Source organism: Leopardus geoffroyi, chromosome E1 (assembly GCF_018350155.1).
Source record: "Leopardus geoffroyi isolate Oge1 chromosome E1, O.geoffroyi_Oge1_pat1.0, whole genome shotgun sequence".
NCBI classification, from domain to species: domain Eukaryota; kingdom Metazoa; phylum Chordata; class Mammalia; order Carnivora; family Felidae; genus Leopardus; species Leopardus geoffroyi.
Window position 1 is genome coordinate 37,103,810 of NC_059330.1, and position 22,399 is coordinate 37,126,208.

The 22,399-nt window shown below is 53.3% G+C and overlaps 1 protein-coding gene and 1 long non-coding RNA gene across 15 annotated transcripts; both read right to left on the bottom strand.

The window, feature by feature from the left end:
- Positions 1–617: 617 nt before the first annotated feature.
- NFE2L1 (NFE2 like bZIP transcription factor 1) lies at positions 618–12,849 on the bottom strand. 14 transcript variants are annotated; one of them, XM_045488539.1, is made up of 6 exons: positions 12,625–12,849; positions 9,802–10,819; positions 4,870–5,085; positions 4,369–4,458; positions 3,985–4,143; positions 618–3,185 (listed from the first exon to the last, which is right to left on the bottom strand). In XM_045488539.1, the coding sequence occupies exons 2-6, from the start codon at positions 10,309–10,311 to the stop codon at positions 1,818–1,820; spliced, it is 2,343 nt and encodes a 780-aa protein (XP_045344495.1). In that variant the 5' UTR covers positions 10,312–10,819; positions 12,625–12,849; the 3' UTR covers positions 618–1,817. The 14 variants fall into 14 exon arrangements, with proteins under 14 accessions (XP_045344495.1, XP_045344493.1, XP_045344496.1 ...); XM_045488537.1 differs by lacking the exon at positions 12,625–12,849 and adding an exon at positions 12,278–12,434; XM_045488540.1 differs by lacking the exon at positions 12,625–12,849 and adding an exon at positions 12,278–12,407 and having other exon boundaries at positions 4,870–5,052.
- A 6,598-nt stretch (positions 12,850–19,447) lies between these two features.
- LOC123603537 lies at positions 19,448–22,397 on the bottom strand. The gene is made up of 4 exons (XR_006714926.1): positions 21,665–22,397; positions 21,283–21,383; positions 20,195–20,283; positions 19,448–19,571 (listed from the first exon to the last, which is right to left on the bottom strand). It is a non-coding gene; the product is annotated as an uncharacterized LOC123603537 (long non-coding RNA).
- Between the last annotated feature and the right edge of the window lie 2 nt (positions 22,398–22,399).

Consider the following 22,399-nt stretch of genomic DNA (forward strand, 5'->3'; position numbering starts at 1 on the left):
AGGGTTTTTTATTCAAAGTAGGGAAAAATTGCACTTGAGAATGAATCATCCATTTTATTTTATTTTATTTTGTCATGTGCTCACAGCATCTCTCTCTCTCTCTCTCTTTCTCTCTCTCTCTCCCCTCCCCCTGGCAGGTCAGAGATAAATTAAAAATAAAATCTACAAGGAAAATAATTTATAAAAGCACTTCCCAGGCTCGTGCCTTCTATCCCTACTGCTCATTTAGAATGCACCCCTCACCCCTGCCAAGCGGGGAGGGGAGGAGAATCAGGACTTCTCCCCCAACGACTCACTCCTGCTCGCCTGGGGCTGACTGTACTCCAGAGCCAGGCAGGGGTGGGGGCAGCAGTGGCAAACAGTTAAAAATAAAGACACTGTGGTCCTGGAACCATCTGGCCACCTTGGCGCTCCCCTCTCTGCCTCCCCCAGGCAGTCCTCCTGCCTGGGGCCTTTGCTAAGATGGGGGTGTGGAGAAGCAGCCCGTGGCCGAGAGCCTAGGGGGATGTGCTCTCAGCCCCCATTACATGCACTTCTCATTCTAGAAAGAAACCCAAAAAAAAAAAAAAAAAAAAAGCAGACGGAGACCTCGGGACAGAGGAGAAAAATCCCAAGTGTTCACACAGTTACACGGAGTCTTTATGGCAAAGAGAACATTTAGCAGCTTTGAATATTGGGGTTATCTCCTTTTTACTCAACACAAGCATTCTAGACCCTATAAGTGATACAGGGCTCAAGCCCTAAAAAAATCAAAGCGCAAGAAATTCTAAGAGGACTAGTTTTTGTTGCTGGGTTTTGTGGTTTGTCTTCCAGTGACATGCCCAGTGGTTGGCAGGGGAGACCTGAGGGAAGGGTCACCCCCCAGTGTTGTGCTGAATGCTGCCTGGCTTCTCCACATCATCCCCCCTCCTCGAGGCGGCACCCCAGCTGCACAAGAGCTCCAGGCGGCGGGGAGGGGCAAGAGAACAGCATTGGCATGCAGGCTCTGATGGAAACTGGGGGCGCCTCAGCTCAGGGGGGACTGGGCACCGGGTGAGACGGAGTGGCGGGGCAGTGAGTGACATGCTTGGTGCTGGGGCTGCTGCGACACTGGGGCCTCGTGACCCTTTCCCATTCACCCTGCTCTTGGACCCAAACCCTCCAAGCCAGTGTTGGGTCCCAGCGGCTCCCCGACGACTGAGAACATTCCAGGAGACCTCCAAGGCTCCCCTTCAGGGCTGCCACAGGGCAGGAGCAGCAGGAGCCTACAGAGCCCCTCCCAGATCCCACCTCGTGTTCCACCCTCCCGCGGGGTGAAGTAGGGTTTACCGGTGCCTGTGGCCTAGTCCCACCTAAATCACGCTGCCTGGAATCCTGGCCAGAGCCGACCTTTAACCTGCCCTTTGATTTTCTTCCCGCTTTGATTTTTTTGGGGTTTTTTTTTTGTTTTTGTTTTTGTTTTTACCCCTTTCCATCCCTCCTTCCTTCCAGGAATGAGACTTTCTACACCTTTCCTCTCACGGTCCTCCCTCTTCCCCTCGGTCGGCCTGCAGCAAGGCCAGCACCACCCCCTCCCTCAAAGGAAACAGCAGGGGAGGACCCTGTCCACCCAAACGGTCTGGCCACCTCCGCCCCACCCCACCCCCACCGGGGGGGGAGCGGAGCCAGACAGCGCCTGCGCCCTCCTCTTCCTGTCCACTGACCCGCAGTTTCTCCCGTCTGAGAAGATCTGTTGGATAAGAAGGCGTGTAAGTCCCCGCTGTAGGTCCAGGTCCAGGCCCAGGCCCAGCCCTTCAGTTTCCGTCCCGGTGAGCGTCAACCCCCCTCTCCTCCCGGGCTCACTTTCTTCGGTCCTTTGGCTTCCTCTCCTGTCGCCGGGCCTGCTGGTCAGCCAGGGTGCGGGGAATGAGGAGGACACTGCCGTCCCCGGCATACTGGAGTGCGTACTGACTGGGCGAGTAGGGCCGCCCGTTCTCATCCCGCAGCCGCCCAAACACCTCCTGGTACAGGCTCTGGACCTTCTGCTTCATCTGCCGCAGGGACCGGAGGAACTCGACCTTCTCCCGCAGCAGGCGAGCCTTATCGCGCTGCAGGTCCTCCACATCCCGCTCCAGGTTCAGGATGGTGTCCAGCTTGCGCTTGCGGCAGTTCTGGGCGGCCATCTTGTTCTTGCCCCGGCGCCGGATGTCGCGGATGAGGCTCAGCTGGGCCTCGCTCAGCTGGTACTTGGACAGCAGCTCGTTGAACTCCTCCACGGGCAGGTTAATGATTTTGTCGTTGGTGAAGGGGATCTTCATGGCTCTGGCTCGATGCTCATCACGGCTCATCTGCTTGTCGAGGAAGTCGGCCTGTTTCTCCTTGCTGCCTTTCTTGAGGGCGCTGGGCGGCGGCAGGTCGGCAGAGTCGAGGGCGCTGGGCGCCATGTTGTACGTGTGGTTGTGGCCCACATGCTCCAAGTAGGGCAGGCAGGAGAGCTGAGACGGATCCTGGTAGCTCATGCGGCAGAACTTGGAATACTCAGGCTGGTAACCCACGGCGCCCTCGGCCTCTTCCAGATCCAGGGTCTCAGAGTCAGAGCTGTAGCCAACAGCACCTTCCTCAGAAAAGGAGGAAGAAGCGGAGGAAGAGGACGAGGAAGAGGACGAGGATGAAGAGGAGGAGGAGGAGGAGGAAGAGGAGGAGGAAGAGGAGCTGCCTTCTGAGCTGCTCAGGGAGGAAGGGCTATGGCTGGAGTCCAAGGAGAGGCCTGAGTCAGAGTCAAACTCCTCCTCGAGCTGGGAGGCCTGCACGGGGTTAAAGCCCTCTTCGATGGCCAGGTCCATCAGGCTGATCTCGTCCAGCATGGCTTCGTCTAACAGGCCCCCCAGCGGGTCAGGCAGCTCGGGGCCTGCTGTGTCGTTGGCCGTGCCATTGAGCTGGGGTGGAAAGAAGAGCCCCGCCAGGTTGGTGGAGCCAAAGGTGGAGTTGAGGCTGGTGGAATTGCTGGGGACCAGCGGGAGCAGCGTGGAGCTGCTGGCCACAGGCAGGCTCTCCACCTCGGGACTGAAGAGTGAGAAGTCCTGGCTGCAGCCCCCCAGGGACGCCTGATGCAGGCTGACATTCTGATTGATGGGAGTGTTGGGGGCAAGGCTGTAGTTGGTGCTCAGGGGGTCTCCAGGAGGGGCACTGTACAGGATCTCGTTTGTTGAAGTGTTCACTTCCATGGCCTGGGAGGGGAGAAGAGCACCACCGTTCACTCTGAGCAGACTCCCTCCCCCAGTGTGGCTGGGGGCACAGCGGGCACCTGACGCAGGCACGGCTGCATGGGTACAAGGGCGACACACTGGAATCCAGAGCCCAGGGGTCAGCTCCTGGCCCTGCTTGGTCCACTGGCGGAGATGGTTCCTCCCTGGAGACCCCACCCCAAGACAGGACTGCCCGGCTCCCGCTTGTGTTTGGCCAGACTCCCCCCCCACCTCGGAGAGAGAGGAAGAGAACACCTAACACTGCCCACCTCCTCGGTGCAAAATCCACACATTCAAAAGAACACCAGTCTTGGAATGAGAAAACCTAGCTGCGCTGCTTGCTGTGTGACCATGGGCACATCGCTTAACCTCTCTGAGTTCCAATTTCCTCACCTTTAAAACAACAAAGGGCTAACTAGACGACTGTAAGGATCAGGAAAGATGACAACGGCTATAAAGCACTGTGTGAATGTCTAGTTTTATCAATGCTAAGCCCCGGAAGCACTCAGTCGAGTGACTGCTTACCTAAAGGAAAGGAAGAAGGCATACCAAGAAGACGGTCCTGCTTGAGAAGGCTCAGCCCTGGGGTTTTAACCCAAACCCCAATCCTGATTTTACCCCGTACCCCAAGGAGACACCTGGACAATGACCTCTCAGTGTCCCCACTTCCCTGAGATCAGAGAAAAGCGTGACTTTCTCTTCCAGAGGTGGAAAAGCAACTGAGCGCTAAAACACTCCCCACACTGTCCGATAGGATCGTGGCCCATTTTAATAATCCTACCTGCATTTCCATAATAGACATGAGATCTTGCCACTGCTGCTCCAAATCAAATGGCGAGTCTGTCCCCGTCAGGAGAGGAGACAAGAGGTTGTTCTGAAGGCCTGGGGGCTCACTCTCGCTAGGCACTGCTTCTGTTATGCTGGAAATGTCTGCTGGAAACTAGGGCAAAACACAGAGGCTTTAACGAGGCGAAGGAAAGACCACCTTCTGCGTTCCTCCCAGAGACTACCACCTGAGGTTCTGTTTCTTCCTTCCTCTGAGTTCACCCCCAGCAGCCAGAACAAGGCCAGCACCAGGACCTGGCCCCTCAGGCAGCCGCAGAGGGGGACACGGTGTGCAGGCCACCCTGCTGGCTCAGTGGGCTCTCCCTGGAGTCCTGCTCACCTCAGCATTCTCCCCAAAGGGGCAGGTGGCCTCCAGCAGCCTAAGGCACTCTTCCAGGGACAGGGCCGTCTGGTCCTCCCCACCAGGCACCTGTGGCAACAGCAACTGTAAGTCTGACTGACCTGGGCCTTGGCCGCCTGCGGGCCAAGGCCTCTTCCCCAGCCTTTCCAAGGGGGAAGCTGAAGGAGGACGTGTATGGTTACAGGCCTGCACTCTCCCTCTGTTCCCGGGCTAATGGCTGGCCCTGAGTCCCAAACTCCAGGAAAGAACGGAGGGAGAGTGGAAGCGTCCTCGCGCAAACAGGAAGCTGCTAGGTGCTTTGCCTCCTCTGCTGTTTGTTACCAAGGCCTGGCCCCTCTGCTTCTGTTGCTCATCCACTCCCCCTTCCTCAGTCCAAGCGACTTAGAGACCCAACCCGCAAGATACATTCAGGTTCATCCCACAGACAGAACCTGCCTTCTGTGAGGACGGGTTTCTAGAAGTGGGCGGAGGCGAAGGTACCTGTGCAGGGAAGCTCTCCCCCGTTTCTCCATCCACTAGCAGGTTTCGTGCCAGAGCTTCTGCACCCTCGCCTGACCAGGTGTCGTCCTGCTCCGCTCCATCTTGCAGGTCCTTGTCCACATCCTGCTCCTTCTGGCGATGACTATAGTCAAAAATCTCACGCCCAGCCCCCAGGTCAATATCCTGTCGCCAAAGGATGTCAATCAGATCTATGTCCTGAAAGACAGATCACCATGACTTTAGTTCTTGGATCCAAGGGCCCTTCCTAGCATCAACCTGGTAAGTCCTGGGAGTGGGGGGCAGCTCTCCCAGCTCCTGTCCCCTCTGTACCAACAAGGCTTCATTCATCCATTTCCAGATACCGGTCTCAAGAAAAAGAAAAAGAAAGAAAGAAGGAAAACCCACAAACAAGAGCTAGTAAAAATTACCAGCGTGACCATCCCCACACAAGTCTGTGGGCTTAGGACCAGAGACACAGGCAGGCGACACAAGAAAAGAAGGGGGAAGCAGGAGACACTTCTCATTTTGGGAATGGGAATCCCTTAAAACTTGGGTTTGTAGGATGCTGGCCAGGCCAAGCAAGGGCGAACTGTCATGCAGAATTGCTTCCCGGTGGCCAGGCTTGCATCAGCCTATGGTGCCATTTCATTTGCATAAAGGGGTGGGGTGGGCCAGAGAGGAAAATCCCTGCATTTGCAACCACCTGATGCAACCAATGACAGCGACAGGCTGTCTCCGGCCCTTCCTACGGCCATCCTCCCTTCCCTGGCTGAGGAAGGAGTAAGGCAGAACACCCACAACTCTTAAAGCCCAGGCTCACCTCAAGATCCATCCCTGCCAGAATCCCCACTCTCAGCTGCTCCTAGCAAGCCGCCTCAGTCCCAAGAGAGCCTCAGGCAGTCAGCTGATCCTCACTGGGCACCCCACCCCTGCCAAGGCCGGCCCCTGGTGTCCCCTCACATGAGCGCGCTCACTCCCTCGCCACACCCCGGGACTCACTGACGCTCCGTCAGCCAGCCCACTCAAGGACGTGGACCCCATCACCGCTCAGCCACAACTGCCACCCCAGGCACCAAAATGCCTCCTTCCCACTCTACCCTGGTAGCTCCTGATCAGTTCCTGCACCAACTGCCACCCCCACTGCCACCAGCACGGAACACCAATAAGTAAGAGCCATTTGGGCTTCCTACACATGCCATCCCCTGTGGCCGAGGAAACCCTGAACTCTTGCCTTCCATTCAGAGACTAAAAAAGCACTTTCCAGAAAGCAACATCCTCAGAGTAGACCCACCTCCCCAGCCCTTACCAGGTATCCCTTTCCCACCGAAACCCTCCCAGATCCTAAGACCTCCCAGGTGTACCTCTCCCTTTAGTCTCCCCCACATACACCAACCTGAACAGAAGCCCTGGACCCAGGAGCAGAGGGGGGCTGGGCCACCCGGTGACCAGCCAGCAAAGAGTTAAGGGGCCGGCTCCCTTTGGCATGGCCCCCACCACTGTGAGAGCTGCGGTCCAGGCGGGTCATGGTCTGCGAGATGAGCCCCAGGGCAGCTGGTGCCGGGAAGCCGGACAGGGGGCTGCAAGGAGCTCTTGGCTTGCAGGGAGCACACCAGGCTGGAAGGGTGGCCCCTTGCTAGCTCCAAGGGGCCCGAGGAGGGTGCCCCGCCCGTGCTGCTGCCTGGGCGGCCCAGCCCAGCCCCCTTCCTCCATCCTTGAGCAGCCCCCTCCCACCTCACAACCCCAGTTCCACTCAGGCGCCCGGCAGCCCCCACCCTGAGCTCACCGCAGAGGCTGCAGTGAGACGGGACTCCCACCCCATGCTCCGTGCTCAAGCTGCAGAGGAGAGCAAGCTCCCTCCGGGGCCTATCCTCCCGCTCCTCCCTCTCTCCCCCTCCCCACGCCCCCCAAACTTGTTACCTAGGCTGCAGCAAGGAGCCAATCCCCTCCCCCTCCCACCCCGCAGGTCACTGCTGAGGCTGCGGAGAGCCAATCCCCTCCCCCAGGTCAGCAGCTGGGCTGCGGAAAGAGCCAATCCCCTCCCACTGTCGTTACCTAGGCTGCGACGAGAGCCAATCTCCTCCCCCAAGTCTCCGCTGGAGATGCGGAAGGAGCCAATCCCCTCCCACCGCCTGTTACCTAGCTGCAGCCGGGAGCCAATCTCTGCACCAGGGCAGCTGGAGAAGCTGCCGCAAGGAACCAGCCCATCCCTGGGCCGCCTCCGTCTCCTCAAGGAGACGCACCCAGGGGCGGGCAGCCCCACCCAGCCCAGTCAGCCAGCCGGGGTGGCGCAGTGAGAGAGCACTGGGGGGAAGGGGTGCCACTCTCCCTCTTGTCGCATCCTGCTCACCCAGCCCACTCACGACTGGGCAGAAACCACTCCCACAGCTTTTGGGGGCATCTAGTTCTTCCCTGGAAGTGGAAGGAGTTTTCCGGTTTCTCAGAAGGGCTGTGGCCGGTCATCCTGAAGCCCAAGGATCACAAGCTGGGCTGGGCAGGAACCCAGTGCACCCGGCCCCGCTGTGAGCCAGGGGCTTGGTCACCCAACGACAGGCCAGAAGGGAGGAAGAAGGAAAGCCATCTGCACACAGGGCCGGCCAGGCCTAGCTCCGAGCAAGAGAAGAGGGACACAAGCCCGAAGGCCAGCACCGAAGGAGACAAATGCTCTGCAACATCCTGGCCACAACTGTGTCCCACGATCCCGCTTTACCCCAGCTTTTTTCAAGAGCATTCTCTTCTGCCTGACCCCTGGCCCACATCTCTAAAGCAAGGAAGGAGAAAGCTGCCAACAGAATCAGGATCACAGTTCTGACTTCCATCCTCACTGCTGCAGCCCTTGAGCCTAAGGTCAGGTCAGGGACAGTATGTTCTCCTTGGTCACACACTGCTCCTCGCCGGGGAAGAGCTGTACACAAGCCACCCCCTGCGCTGGGCAGAGCGCCAACCTCGAGGGGAATCCTATCCCTGACAAGGGCCTGGGCTATGGCTGTCCATCGAACCGGCCTGGCAGCGGGGGAGCGCTGCCACCCCGGGGATAATACCAGCTCCAGCAGCGCCTGTCACATGCTCTGGACCCGGGTATTTTTATCCCGGAGTTGCTGAGGAAATGTTGTTCTGGACACGTAATAACCCTCCCTTCCCCCACACCCAGTCTAGGCCCCTAATGCTGACCCACCCCCAACCCCCCAATGGGAGGAGAGAAGGCCTGGAATCAGGGAACACACAACCTTCATGAAGGCCAAAAAATGGAAGAAAGCAGGGTCAAAGTCCCACCCCATTCTGCCCCAACCCTTCCAATTATATCCAAACATCCCACCCTATCCCATCCCAGGAGAGCTCCCAGCTGGAACAGGAATGGAGCTACACTTGCAGAGCGCCCAGGAGCAAGCCCAGTCACACCACCCTTGGGGAGCAACATCAGGGCGGGCGGACGGAAGAGGAGGCTGGGAGGTATACTTCGTCAGACCACCGTACCAAGACTGAAGCCCATTTGAACGAAAAGGACAGAGAAAGCAGAAAAAAAGCCGAAGTTCCCAGTGGCTCTGTAAAATATAGATGAGGCTCTACAAGGTAAGGAATGCTTACAGCTCCCATGCTCAGATAATTCTAGTCTCTCTCAAAGCAGACCCCGCACGAGCCAGCTGAGCATAGAGGAACCCCGGCACTACCGGACATTTGGGACCAGATCGATCCGGTGTTTGGGGCCTGTGCTATGCTTTTTAGTAAGTGTAGCAGCATCCCTGGCTTCTCCCTACTAGATGCCAACAGCAGCTCTTCCAGTTGGGACAACCAAACCGTCTCTGGACACTGCCAGATACCCCTAGACGGGCAAAATCGCCCCCAGCTGAAGACCACTGGCCCAGAGGAAGCCACACGCTTTGACAGTCACTAGCATTCAAAGAAATGAGCTCAGGAACAGGCCTGAATTCAGGACAGGAGGCAAAGCCTGGTCTGACTGGGGGGCAGAAAGCAGCCAAGATCTGCAGCACCTGTAAAACTTTCTACATACCCAACCCCCCTCCCCGAGACTCACAGCTCTGGAAAACCCAGGCCAGCGCAATCCAGCCTTCTCTTTCCCTAATGGTCAGGAGAGTGCAGTGGACCTTTTCTGAAGCTCCTGAAGGCCGAGCGGCAGGCCAGGGCCAAACACAGAGCTCAAAGTAGTCTTATCGTCATGTTGGTGAGGTAGGAGCAGCAGGAGCCATTCATATCGTTAAAGGCAAGGGCCTCACTTTCTGCCCAGAATAGTATGTCAGCCACATGTCAGGAGCTAAAGATCTCTGATGGCTCAAAGGAAGTGGACTTAGGCAGCAGAATGCAGCTTCTAGCTCCCAGCCCTATCCTCCCTACTCCCTGCAACAGGCCTTCAGCAAGGAATGGGAGCCTTGGCCCTCTCCTGGCCAAGAGTAACTATCTAAATCTACCCCTTGGCTCAGGCCCAGGAGAGCCGACTTATCAAGGACCTTACAACAACAGGCCTGACCACAAAGGAGGAGAACTTCAGGATATGCATGTGTGTTTTGACGTGGGGGAGGTACAAGGCAAGCGTCCACAAACTATTTGTGTCTTAGCAACAGATCTACACCGCATCAAAGCCCATCACAACATGACTCCCTCCCCCACCCCGGGGCCTCCAGCAGTCATGTTGAAATCCAAGCAGTAAACACGCTGGCATGTTCTAGGAACCTCCCACTGCTCTGACGGTACATTTAGAGGTGGGTCAATGGTTCAACACAAGGAAATGCTCCCAGCCCCCAACCCCGGTCAGACAATTCAGCTCGTTCCTGTCCCCGAACAATGCCTGAGAGCCCCCCACCTCCACCCTGCCCGACCACTGATCTTTACAGGGCAAGTACCATGACCAAGCTCCTTCGGTACCACCCCACCCCTGCGACCCCAGATCCCTCTCGCCCACCCCGACATGTGGCCACTAACCTCTTTGGTTAGGTCTCCACTGACTGGAGGGGCTACAGCTCCCAAATCCTCCAAATCTTCACTGAATCCCTGCTCCGTTTCGCTTTCTCGCACCCCGTTGTCCGGGCCTGTCACATCTTGGAGGCCACTGGAACTCTCGAGGGTAAGGCCTGAGCTGGGCTGGCTGCCAGAGACAGACCCCTCCGGATCCCGGTGGACCAGCCAGGCGTTTACCTCAGTGGTGGGCACCTGGAACCTGTCCAGGGCCCTCACCTGACTCAGGAGCCGCCGGGCAGTGAAGTAATTGTCCAGGTCTATGCTCTTGGGGTGGACACCATAGCCATCCAAGGTGTTCCTCAGGTTGTGGAACTGGGTCTGAGTATAGGCAGAACTGGGCCCCAGGATGATCTCCCGGAGCGGGGGGAGCTGTGAGGTCAGGTAAGTATCCACGTCCACCCGCACCCCAATCAAACTCAGCAGAATGGTGAACTGGAGGAGTCCTTCCGTTAAGTATTTCTTCAGAGAAAGCATTGCTGAAGGACCAGAATGTTTATGCTTTTTGGTTTTTAAATCTTCCAAAAGACAAATCAAGGCCACTGCTCTGCTGCTCCAGCCAGCAAGGTACCCTCCTCAGGGCCAAACCCTGTATCCCACCCTGGCAGAACACAGGGGCTGAGCTCCTGGATGGCCTCAGAGGAAAGCACGCCCTGTGAAGCCAAGGCCACACTCCAGACCACATTCACTTTTCCCTTCTCGATACCTCACCTCTGCACATACAACTGTTGCTAACCCAGTCCAGGCCCTCAGGGCCCACGTGACTTACTGTCTCCACAGTCCACATACAGTCATTTCCTCACTCACGTCAGTTGTCCTCTCTGTGGATTCCACTGCAGGCTGTTCTCAGGAACAGCTGATGGATTTTTTTTTTTTTTTTCTTTCTCCCTAAGGTTTATTTTCTTTGGCTGGAGCTACAGGCCTTTTGTCTTGGGTCAGAGTGTCCCGCCTCCTCCACACTTACCAGGGGGGTTTCCAGAGAAACCTGAAATGGGAATCACAAGAGCAACAGGATAAGATTCTAGAATTTTCACACCATGATCAAGGCAGAAGGCAGGAAACATATTCAAATGCCACTTTTATATTTTATTGAAAAAATATCCCAGAGAAACAAAAACCAAAAATCTGTTATAAGCAGGAAAACTACGAAAGGAAAATACTGCTCACAAAGGATCCCAGTCTCTGGATATTAAATGTGTAATACCCTAAAAGGTAGCTTGTGTGGGATAAGCAGACAATGCCCGGGGCATCCAAAATATTTTACATGTGGTCTGATTTACCAACCCTCCCCCACTTCATCCACACACTACCCAGCTTCTATTTTTAGCCCGAGAAGCCCATTTCCTATCTTAAAGAAAAGTTGATTTCCCATCTCAGGAGAAAACTACCCACAACCCCTGTCTCTTCCAGTTCTAAAGGGAGAGAGAGGCTATTAGTGAGAGAAGAGCGCAAAAGGACATGAGGACAACGTTCAGGACACCACTTGGCAAAAGAATAATGCCTTTTGTCTTCCCAGCTTTAAAATATTAATTCCTTTTCCTATCTCTCATATAAAAGGGGGGCTGAGAATACTGAGGGGTGAGGTGGTGAGGCAGGATTATTCGACCCATAATTTGCATAGGCAGGTTTTATTTTCATTCATATGACCTTCTGAGCCAAAATAGAAGGATAAGGCCAAGTTCTCAAGCCAGATAGCCAAGTGGGGAGGGAGTAAATCTGCCTTTCAGTTTCTAGTCTCAACTTTTCAGCTTCCATTAACCTCATAAACCAAGGTAACTCTCTTCACTGTCGTGACCCACCTACCAACTTCATCTTAAGGGGGACGAGGGACGGACGGACACACACACCCCTTATTTGGTTAAAGTAAACAAAACTGCGACCCAGAATTCTTGCTTACACTACCCTCCCATTCTCACGCAATTTAGGACTAAAACCCCCCAAGAGACAGTTCACTTCGAGAAACTGGACAAGGCCCCTTAAAGACGGAGTAAGGCCAGAGGCCTCTGGTCTGAGCCCGCTCCCACCCCGCCCCGGATACCCGAGTCCGGCTGGGACCAAGTCGCCATGCCCGCTGTCGGCGCCTGGGCTTCTAGCCTTCTGGGGCAACAGCGAACAAGTGCTACTCGGCCGGCCTTGACCCACCCTCACAGCCAAACCCCACCCCGCCCTCCGTCCGGATGGCCCCACCCCGTCCAGGCCCGGGCCTCACACCACGCCTTCTCGCGCCCTCAGCCCTCCCCAGCCCAACCCACCCCCGAGCAGGCTCTCTCCACGGCCTCGCGGCCCCTCCCAGCCAGGCCCAGGGCCCGGGCCCGACGCGAACCTCGCTCACCCGCCGTTCCCGCCTCCTGCCCCTGGGCTCCACCCCGCCGCCCTTCACCCCACAAGCCTCGGTCCCGCGGCGCTACGCCCCTCGCGTCGGGAAAAGGAGTGTGCCTGATACCCGCTGCAGAGCTCGGCGTCCGCCGCTGCCGCCACAGCAGGCCCTCAGCCCGAGTCCCGGCCTTGCAGCCGCCACCACCGGCCGGCCTAGAGCTCCCCAGCCTCCGCTTCCCTCCCCGCCCCCTCCTCCCACCTCACTCGGAAGCCCGCCCTCCGCGTCTTTCCTAGGAACACGTTTCTCCAATCAACGAGCCGAGACAGCGGCCTTCGCCGGATGTCATTTTGATTGACAGCCGAGAGAGCCCAATGGCTGAGCGTGTCTCCTCCTCCTCCCTTTCCCCATTTCCCAAGACTGACATGGCCCATGGCCCAGTGGACGCGTAGGCCCGCCCCGCGGCGTGGGCTCACCAATAACTGGGGCGAAGGCCCTAGAGCCCGGCATTCTGGCCTCTCCGCCGTGCGTCGGCCGCCCGAGGTATTACAGGCTGGGCGCCGAGTAAAGTGTGCAAGCTGATGGCTCCTAGTGCGTCCTTCAGCCGGGGGATGAGGGCCTGGGGCCGGGAGTGAGAGGCGGTATCGCAGCCGGAGCGCGGATTTCCCCCCCAGAAGGTTCCCACGGTGACTTGCAAAAGTCCAGTGAGACCTGAGGGGGCCGAGGCGGGACACAGAGCATGTGTTTCCCGCGGCGGCGACGCTCGAGCCACCATATTGAATGCTGGCAGCGGAAACCGCTATCGCTGCTTCCGCTCTGTGCGAACCTGGCACCGCGACCCGCGCCAGTCAGGGATGGTTGCGTCGCAGGTCCCAGGCAAGGGTCGCATCGCGGGAATGGCCCTGCGGGCGGGTTTCCACGACGTTGGTGGGACGTTGGCGGTGGGAGGGATGTGGCATAATTAGCTATTTTCGTCGTGATAGAAATACCCTGTAGAGTTCTTCTTCCCCGTCTTGTCTCCCGAGTCCATCCAACCACGGAGCTTAGTCTTGCCTTTCAGGAACTTTCCTCGCGTTCAGGTGCTGGCCTATCTCGCTTAGCCAACAACCTTGTTTTCAAACATTGCTTTCTCCCCCAGCATCACTTCGGGGAGCTTGTCAAACCTACAAACTCTGGGGGCGCCTGGGTGGCGCAGTCGGTTAAGCGTCCGACTTCAGCCAGGTCACGATCTCACCATCCGTGAGTTCGAGCCCCGCGTCGGGCTCTGGGCTGATGGCTCAGAGCCTGGAGCCTGTTTCCGATTCTGTGTCTCCCTCTCTCTCTGCCCCTCCCCCATTCATGCTCTGTCTCTCTCTGTTCCAAAAATGAATAAACGTTGAAAAAAAAAAATTAAAAAAAAAAAAAAAAACCTACAAACTCTGAAGCCTCACTCCAAAGATCCTGATTCACTTAGCCCTGGGGGGGGCGGGGGGCGGGGGGCGGCGGGGAAGGCCTGATCACCTGCCCGCTAAGTAGAGACTTGGGTCATTTTAATGCAGTTAGTCCTAAGACCACCTTTAGGCAATCACTGAGTTGAAGTTCGTAGTATTTTGTTCTCAGCTGTGGGACAAAGAGGCATCAACTCAAATGCCTGAGCCCAGGACGCTGCTTGTAATCTAGTGGGCAAAGCATTGGTTCTTGTACAACTAAGGAGAAGGCCAACCACTGACTCTTCAGATAAAAACATGGAATCTTCAGATGTTTCTAGAGTTAGGAGGCTTGCTTTGGGGCGGTTCGCAGATTCTAAAGCACTTTTAACATTTCATTCAGAAATGTACACCAGCGTCGGTTCATCCAGTCCTTAAAAAACTGCTGAGGTACTTCTGCATCTCGAAGATTCTGATTAAGAGACCACATCTTCTTATTCGTTTTACCATTTGTCTCCCAGCAAATGGTAGAATGTAGACTCCGTGATGACTAGAATTCTGTGCATTAACTGTTGAGTCTCCAAAACCTGAGAGCAGTACCAGGGATGAAATAGACGATAAACTGAATAATTGAAGAACTGAAGCAGGCAGGCCTGTGATTAGAAGTTCCTGCTAAAAGGGGTGCCTGGGTGGCTCAGTCTGTCAAGCATCTGACATAAGCTCAGGCCATGATCTCATGGCTCATGAGTTCGAGCCCCACGTAGGGCTCTGTGCTGATGGCTTGGAGTCTGGAGCCTGCTTCCGGTTCCGTTCTCCCTCTCCTGCACACCCTCTGTCTCTCTCTCTCTCTCTCTCTCTCAAAAATAAATGATCATTTAAAAAAAAAGTTCCTGCTAAAAGCAGAAATTAAAATCATGGAAGACGTGGTTTTGAAGGATATGGCACGTTGCCAAGGAAATGGGGGACTGTTAAGCCCCTGAATTCATAAGACCATGAAGGTAAATACTGCTGTGGGATAAGAAAAGAGGAAAACCTGAGGTGTGCTTTGTTAACTCTAAATATATATACCAAGGGGGTTGAGAAGGGAATATTTAAAAACCATAGAACTGAAAGATACCAAAGCTAAAGTTACAGAGCTTAAATACAAGAGTATTTGGAGAAGATAGGAGAGTGTCATTTGTTTGAGACGGCAAATACGGAACAATTTTAAAGCTTGACACAGTTAAAAAAAAAACAAAACCAAAAAACAAAAACCTGGGCAATCCTTTCTCTAAGGGGAGTCAGGAAACCTTAGCACCAGCAAAACTGAGTGTTTTGGACAGGTCCATTTGTATTTTCCAAGTTCCTTTTGAGCTTCATAGCAGGGCACCAAGTGCCTGGGATAAGAAATGAAGTCCTGTAGTGGATATCAGACTGACTAACATGAGATCGAGTAACTATTCACTGAAATGCAATGGCAGTTGTAGGTGGGAAGGCCAACACTGGGGAGATAACACATGATATCGTCACATCACTTTGAAAGCCTGAATTCATTTGGTCACTTTGAAGGACTCAAGTTTGTGGAGATAGCACTCATCCATCATCTCCTCTGCTTTCCTTTCTGGGGTCCTGGAAGTCGAGGGAGTAGCAAGCATGGAGAACCGGAGGGGCTCCTTGTTAATCCCTAGAGAAGGGATGGGAGAGGTGTGGAAAAGCCTTTTGTTTGTGCCCACTCTGGCCCGTCCTTTCCTTTTGCCTGCCAACTTCTAGTACTGCGCTTCAATGCGTATAATCATTCTTTGAACGTACAGTGGGAGGGAGGTGGATCAGGAACCGTATGATTGGGTTAAAGAATGACTGGATAAAGTTTCCTGCTCAGCAGTTACTCAAGGGTGGGAAGGAAGAACGAAAGACAAAGAACAGCTAGCCCATTGCAAGGGCTGAGGAGGATACAGATGTAGAGACAGTCTCAATCAGCAGCAGACAGTTAGGCCTGGCAGGGTGTGGGCGTCCTGGATATTTAATACCCCTTGGTAGCAAGAGAAGATCGGATCAAAACACTGTCTTCTACTCAGTCTAGAGTTCCAGATCAAGTCTGAGCAGGTGCAAACCTCCTTCCCAGAACCCACTGATTAACCCTGTGAAAGCCAGGGCGTGTGTCCTTCAGCGAGGAAGCCACCGCCCTCCCTTCCCCTGGCATCCTCTCCCCCTCCTTTGCTTTGGACAGCTGTTAGTAGGACAATTACCCAAGAAGCAAAAGAACAATCCCATGCTGATGTGTCATCAGTCCTGGTATATCCATTAAATCAGACTGAGAAGACCACTGGAAAAAGTGAGCACATGCATTCCCCTCCCTAAGGGAGAGGCTGAGAGCCATCAGAAAAACCAGGCCTTGCCCGTGTGACTCGAGACTGCTTGGGAGAGAAGGCAGTGGGAAGCCAGGAAGAGAGTTAGTTCTAATGCACAGGGATGTAATGTAATCGAAGAGCCCGCTAAGTATACACTGAATTCTCTACTCATCTGGGTTATATCCCTGTTGACCCGGCTTCCTCCTTGGAAAAAGCTGTTGCCACCAGCAGGCACATCCATCCTCCAGTCATCCTGGGAAGAGGACACCTGCCAGGAAACGCTCAGAGAAGGGATTGCATTTCTTCTGGAATAGCAGGAATTGCTTTTTCCCCTACAGGGAAATCCAGTCTTTCTGCTATTCTGGTTGCCCATTCTTTTTCCTTTTTTAAAAAATGTTTTGAAATGTTGCTAATCTATATAAACATTCCTCACTCTCCAACTTCCATCTAATCCAGGGGAGTGTAATAGATGATTGCCTGAGATTTCCTTACAGCCCTTCTGAGAGATTCTAGGATTACATCCTGTCAATACTAAATGTTAGCATGTCTTGCAAAGAAATCAATTAGTTTTCCACCTAATCCAGACATCTGGCCTCCTTTCTTAACATGGTAAACATCATTAGCAAGCTTGTTACCATTAAACCCTCAAAAGAGGTAAAGCTCTTGGCAAGCCAGCCTCTTCCCTGTGCACCTCTACCTCGGCTGTCTTAGAAGATTGCTTCTCAACCCTGGCTGCACATTAGAATCATCTGGGGGGCTTGTAAAAAATATCAATGCCCAAGTCCCACCCCCAACCAATTAAGTCTGAATCTCCCAGAGCAGCCCTGGGCATCAGGATTTTGTAAAAGCTCCTCAGGTGATTCTTATGTGCAGCCAAAGTAGAGAATCGCTAGCTTGGAGCAAGAATCCAAATTGGGTAAAAAAAAAAAAGAACAGCAGTGGTAATGCACAAGCACAGACTGGAATCCCCACCTGATTTTAGGATGTTTTCTTTCCCAGTCCTAAAATGCCCTCCTCCTGGAATTATCCAATGAAAACACCTCATTGTTCATTCACGTCTTGGTAACAATTTATGAAGCTGAGTTCAGCCTTTCTGTATGTCTCACCACATTGTCCCCCAACAATGTTGGGTAAATTTCGGGGAGGTGCTATTGTGAGGTGGGAAGAGTGGGTGTTTTGGACTCTGAGCTGGGTTCAAAAATCTGGCTCTCCCACTCACTTGTTGGGCCCTCCTGAGCTAAATGGAGATAACAACATACAGATTCACAAGGTTTAAAAATCAGATCCTGTGGGGTGCCTGCTTGACTCAGTTGGTAGAGCAATGCAACGCCTGCTCTCAGGATCATGAGTTCAAACCCATGTTGGGCATGGAGCCTACTTTTTTTTTAATGTTTATTTTTGAGACAGAGACAGAGCGTGAACGGGGAGGGGCAGAGAGAGAGGGAGACAAAATCTGGAGCAGGCTCCAGGCTCCGAGCTGTCAGCACAGAGCCCGATGTGGGGCTTGAACTCATGAATTGTGAGATCATGCCCTGAGCCAAAGTTGGATGCTTAACCAACTGAGCCACCCAGGTGCCCCAAGCATGGAGCCTACTTAAAAAAAAAAAAAAAAAAAAAAAAGTCAGATCCTGTGTATAAAGCCACCTATGGGGGCGCCTGGGTGACTCAGTTAAGAGTCTGACTTTGGCTCAGGTCATGATCTCACAGTTGGTGTGTTTGAGCCCTGCATCAGGCTCTCTGCTGTCAGCACAGAGCCAGCTTAAGAGCCTCTGTCCCTCCCCACCGCCACTCCCCCCTCCCCCCACCCCTCGCTAGTTCTCGCTCAAAAAAAGTTTTTTTTTTTTTAAATGAAGAACAAAGCCACCTGTGACTGGGTAACGCTGAGCATGAGGCTCCTTTCTTGCCCAACTCTCTACCCACTCTACAACCTTACTATCCCACAGAAGGCCAAACGCCTTGAAGAAACGTGAACTGTCCTTAGGATGGTCAACTGGAAATTCATCCTGCAGACAGTGCATGGAAGCTTTCATTTTCTCTCTGGAAGATGCCACAAGCTCACACATCCACACCTCGCATTCCACACACACCTCCCCCTCTTGACATTATAGCAAGAAAAAGAGAGAGAGAGAGAGGCTGTTACCCAAGGGAGCTGTTTCTTCTTGTCACACAAGAACAGATGCCCAAATCCTAGGACAGCACAGAAATGTGGCAGCAGGAGAGTGAGTCAGAGGAAACAAAATGGCCTCACCTCCAAGATATACTAAGGCCCAGAGGGGAGCCCATTTGAATCCATTCCGACCCTAGCTGGTTAGAGCTGTGCCCAGCCCCTCACCGTCCATACCCCTCCCCCCCAGTCTCCAAAGGCACTCACCCTTAAGGGAGCAAAGAGCAGGGAAACAGGAGGCTGCATTCTTTTTGAACACAGCTTTGGCTTCCTCATTCCAGGGAGGCTCTCCAGCTGCTTCCCATCCGCTACATTTGCTGGCTTCTTAGGTGCTGCCAGGCTTATGCTGTGAAGTCCTCTTGGGACAATGCTCTGTAGGACACTGACCTGCCACGGGGCTCACTGAGCTGGTATTTTTTACATAGAACCACGTTAAAGGGGCACCCTGGGGGCCCGGAGGACAGAAAGGAATCCTGAGGTCTCTGCTGAGAGACTTTAGAGAAAGAACCATCACCGGGGAGAATCTCTTCCCGGAAAAGTTCAACTTGAGGCCTCTGAACTCACTTTTTCACCACAGCACGTAAACATGTAAAGAGATCCTGGTGATTATAAGGATTAACAACAACCAAGGTGGAAGAAGCGGCAGTGAGAAGGATTTTGTGGTTCCTGAGCTTCCTTCCAGGGCCTTCTCTTTCATCCCAGCCCCTATGCACCTCTCTAGTGCCTTCTAGTCAACTGTCCTGTAACCAGCTCTCCCACCTCCACCCCTACCCCCACCCCCATTCCCCTTGGAGCCACACAGGCTCCCTAAGTCCCCTGACTTCCTTGGCCTCCTTCCCTCCCCTCTTCTGCAAGCTGACCCTCTCCCACTGTGGGGACCATATGCCACACAGAGGCTAGGAAATGCCCCCTGGAGGCTTTTCAATGCTGTCCTTGTAAATATGAGCTAAAAATGAACTAGCTGCCAAAAACATTAAGGCACTGAAATAATCAAATCAGTATTTTTTTTTTTTTTTTTATTACATACCGAGCCAGCATGACCGTTGACATAACTTCTGATGATCTGGAATCCAAACAAATAAAAGACTGCGTCTTTTCCCCCATTGCACCAAATAGTGTTGATTCATGTTCACTATTATAACTCTGATAGCCTGCAAGGAAGATTCAGATGTGTCTTCTAAATCATCACAGAAAGAGGTTCGGCAGATGTTTTCCTCAGGTGCTTGCGTGGCTCGCTCTCTCACTTCTTTCAGTTCTTTGCTCAAATGTCACCTTCTTGAAGACTTTCTCAAATGACCCTAATGAAAGTGGCATTCTGCCCTCACTCCACACCCCTTCACATTCCTGATCCCCATTCCTGCTTTATTTTTCTTCCTAGCAGTCATCACCAACTCACGTAATACCTAATTTATTTGTGTCCTCTGTTTCCCACAGAAATGCATGCACACACACAAAATATCAGCTCCACGAAAGCAAAGATTTTGTTTGCTTTGTCCACTGTTGCATCCCAATGACTGGAAAAGTACCTGTAAACAGTAAGCACTCAATAAACATTTTTACAGCACGTAAAATCTGGTTTCACTGATAAGCATGTTTTTATTATTATTTGTTTAAAATAACGTAGTCGGTGGGGGGGCGGTTGCCTGGCTCCGTCGGTGGAGAGTCCAATCTCAGCTCAGGCAATGATCTTGCAGCCTGTGAGTTCTAGCCCCGAGTCAGGCTCTGTGCTGACAGCTCGGAGCATGGAACCTGCTTCCATTCTGTGTCTGCCTCTTTCTCTGCCCCTCCCCTGCTTGAACTGTCTGTCTCTCTCTCTCTCTCAAAAATAAACATTAAAAAAAATACAAATAAAATAAAATAGGCAGTCTGTGACTATGTACTATCCTCCTCATCCTGAATTCATTTACTCACTGACTTAACGAATGCTTTAAAAAAAAAATTTTTTTTTAATTTTATAAAGACAGAGTAGGAGCAGGAGGAGAGGGGCAGAGGGAGAAAGAGAGAATCTCAAGCAGGCTCCACGCAGAGTGCAGAGCCTGACAGAGGGCTTTATCCCATGACCCTAGGATCATGACAGGAGCTGAAATCAAGAGTCAGACCCTCAACCAACCAAGCCACCCAGGCACCCCAACAAATGCTTATTAAGTACCTGTCACATGGGAGGCCCTGTCCAGGGCCCCAGGGATTCCACAGTGAACAAGACAGACACATTATCTCCATTCTCCTAGGACTCAAAGCCTGTTGGGGAGAAGGACCATACACATTTGTACGTAAGTAAATTCATAAAGACGATATTCAGAGATTGAGAAAGGTACAATGTAAGAAATCACTAGGGAGGCACCCCTGGCTGGCTCAAGTTGGTACAGCATCCAACTCTTGATCTCAGGGCCACGAGTTCGAGCCCCACGTTGGGCATGGAGCCTATTTAAAGAATAATAATAACTCGGGGCACCTGGGTGACTCAGTCAGTTAAGCAGCCAGCTCTTGTTTTCTGCCCAGGTCATGATCTCACAGGTTGGTGAGTCTGAGTCCTTTGTTGGGCTCCTCTCTGATAATGCAGAGCCTGCTTGGGACTCCCTCTCTCTCCCTCTCTCTCTCTCTCTCTCTCTGTTCCTCCCCCCCAAAAAAAGAATAAATAAACTTAAAAAGAAAGAAAAAGACGAATTTGGTTTGAAAATTTAAAAAAAATAGCGGCAACTGGGTGGCTCAGTCCGTTAAGCATCTGATTTCAGCTCAGGTCATGAGTAGTTTGTGAGTTCGAGCCCTGCATTGGGTGAGCTCAAGTCATGTTTAGGGTGAGCAGGAGCCTCACTTCAAGTGAGCAAAGCCCTGCTTTCAGTGAAAACAAGCCCCACTTTGGGTGATCCCAGAGTCTCTCTCTCTCTCTCTGCCCCTCACTCACTTGTGCCCTCTCGCTCTCTCAAAAAATAATAATAATAAGGGGTACCTGGGTGGCTCAGTTGGTTAAGTGTCTGACTCTAGATTTCAGCTCAGAGCATGATCTCACAGTTCATGAGTTCAAGCCCTGCATCAGGCTCTGTGTTGGCAGTGCAGAGCCTACTTGGGATTCTCTCTCTCTCTCTCTCTCTCTCCCCTTTCTTTCTTCCCCTCCCCAGCTCTCTCTCTTTCAAAGTAAATAAACTTACAATACATAAATAAAATCTTAAAAAAATAAAGAGTAATAATAAATTAAATAAATAGAGTGCTGAGACAGAGAATGTGACAGGAGAGACCTACCAAGTTCGATTCCATGGGTTAGGTTCCCTTTGGTGATGAAGGTGACACTTGAATAGTGAGAAGATCTTTCTCAGCAGAGGAAGAGTCCCCTTGACAGGCATCTGGATGAGTGAGTGCAGTACACAGGGTAAGAGGCCTTGAGAAGAAGGGACAACCAATGTTGAGCCTGAAACCTGGTTTCCGATCCCCAGTCAACTGAAGTCTTTATTAGCTGCACCATCCTGATAAGGTCACACAAAACCTGAATCTCCCCACCCCTTAAAATGTGGGTGATGGTACCTCCCTCACACGTGTGAGTTACATTTGGTGACGCCTGTAACAGTGTTTAAATGCAAAATACCTGCATGGTGTTGTTAGGGGTAAACGGGTAAGTACCACTCACTTTGTACCTCTGGAGTGTGAATTTCCCACTGGCCTTAAGTATCCTGAAGTGAACGTTTGAACTCCGGTATATTTAGACCAAAGAAACCAAAGCATGGCAACGCCTGATGCCTGGTGAAGCACTCGTGCTGCGAGGCATCTGTCCTGCCACAAACTGTCCTGTGTCTTGAGAGATTCGGTGGAGGGGGGGAGGGGGGAGGAAGGGACCTCGGCTCCCTTCCTGAGGAGTGGGAGAAAGTATTTTGCATAAAAGGGTCTCCCCAGAACTGTTCTTGTCTGCTTTCACTCCTAGAACCTTCCCCTGAGACCCGAAGGATGATTCGAGATACTTGTCCCCGAGTTATCTACCAGGGGTCAAGAGACAAAACTGGGCTTTGGCCCCAGGACAGCCTGCGCACACCCGCGCAAACCCAACTCACGGGCCAGCGGGGAGGCAGGAGGGGAAAGCAGGGCTGGTCCCGGGGCAGCCTTGAGGCTTCGGAGAGCTCTGGACTTGGCCGAACCCAGAGGAGCGAGGAGCGGAGGAGGAGAGAGGGCAGGAGTGGGGTGAAGGGAGCTGGGCTGCGGGGCGCAGCGCGGAGTGGGCGGGAAGGCAGAGCGGGGAGGGCAAGAGGCAGGAAAGGACCACCGGGAACAGGAAAAGACACGCACAGCGGGGCACAGGGGGAGGGCGCCAGGCCTGCGGGCCGCGGGGACGGCGCAGGCGGTGGCCTCCGGGGGGCGGCCCGGCGGGCAG

Excerpts from the sequence above, each read along its gene's own strand:
- NFE2L1 (XM_045488539.1), bottom strand. The coding sequence starts at position 10,311 with ATGCTTTCTCTGAAGAAATACTTAACGGAAGGACTCCTCCAGTTCACC. Across the intron at positions 5,086-9,801 it reads GTGGAGACCTAACCAAAGAG|GACATAGATCTGATTGACAT; the intron begins GTTAGTGGCCAC and ends TCTGTCTTTCAG. Across the intron at positions 4,144-4,368 it reads CCTTTGGGGAGAATGCTGAG|TTTCCAGCAGACATTTCCAG; the intron begins GTGAGCAGGACT and ends GTTTTGCCCTAG.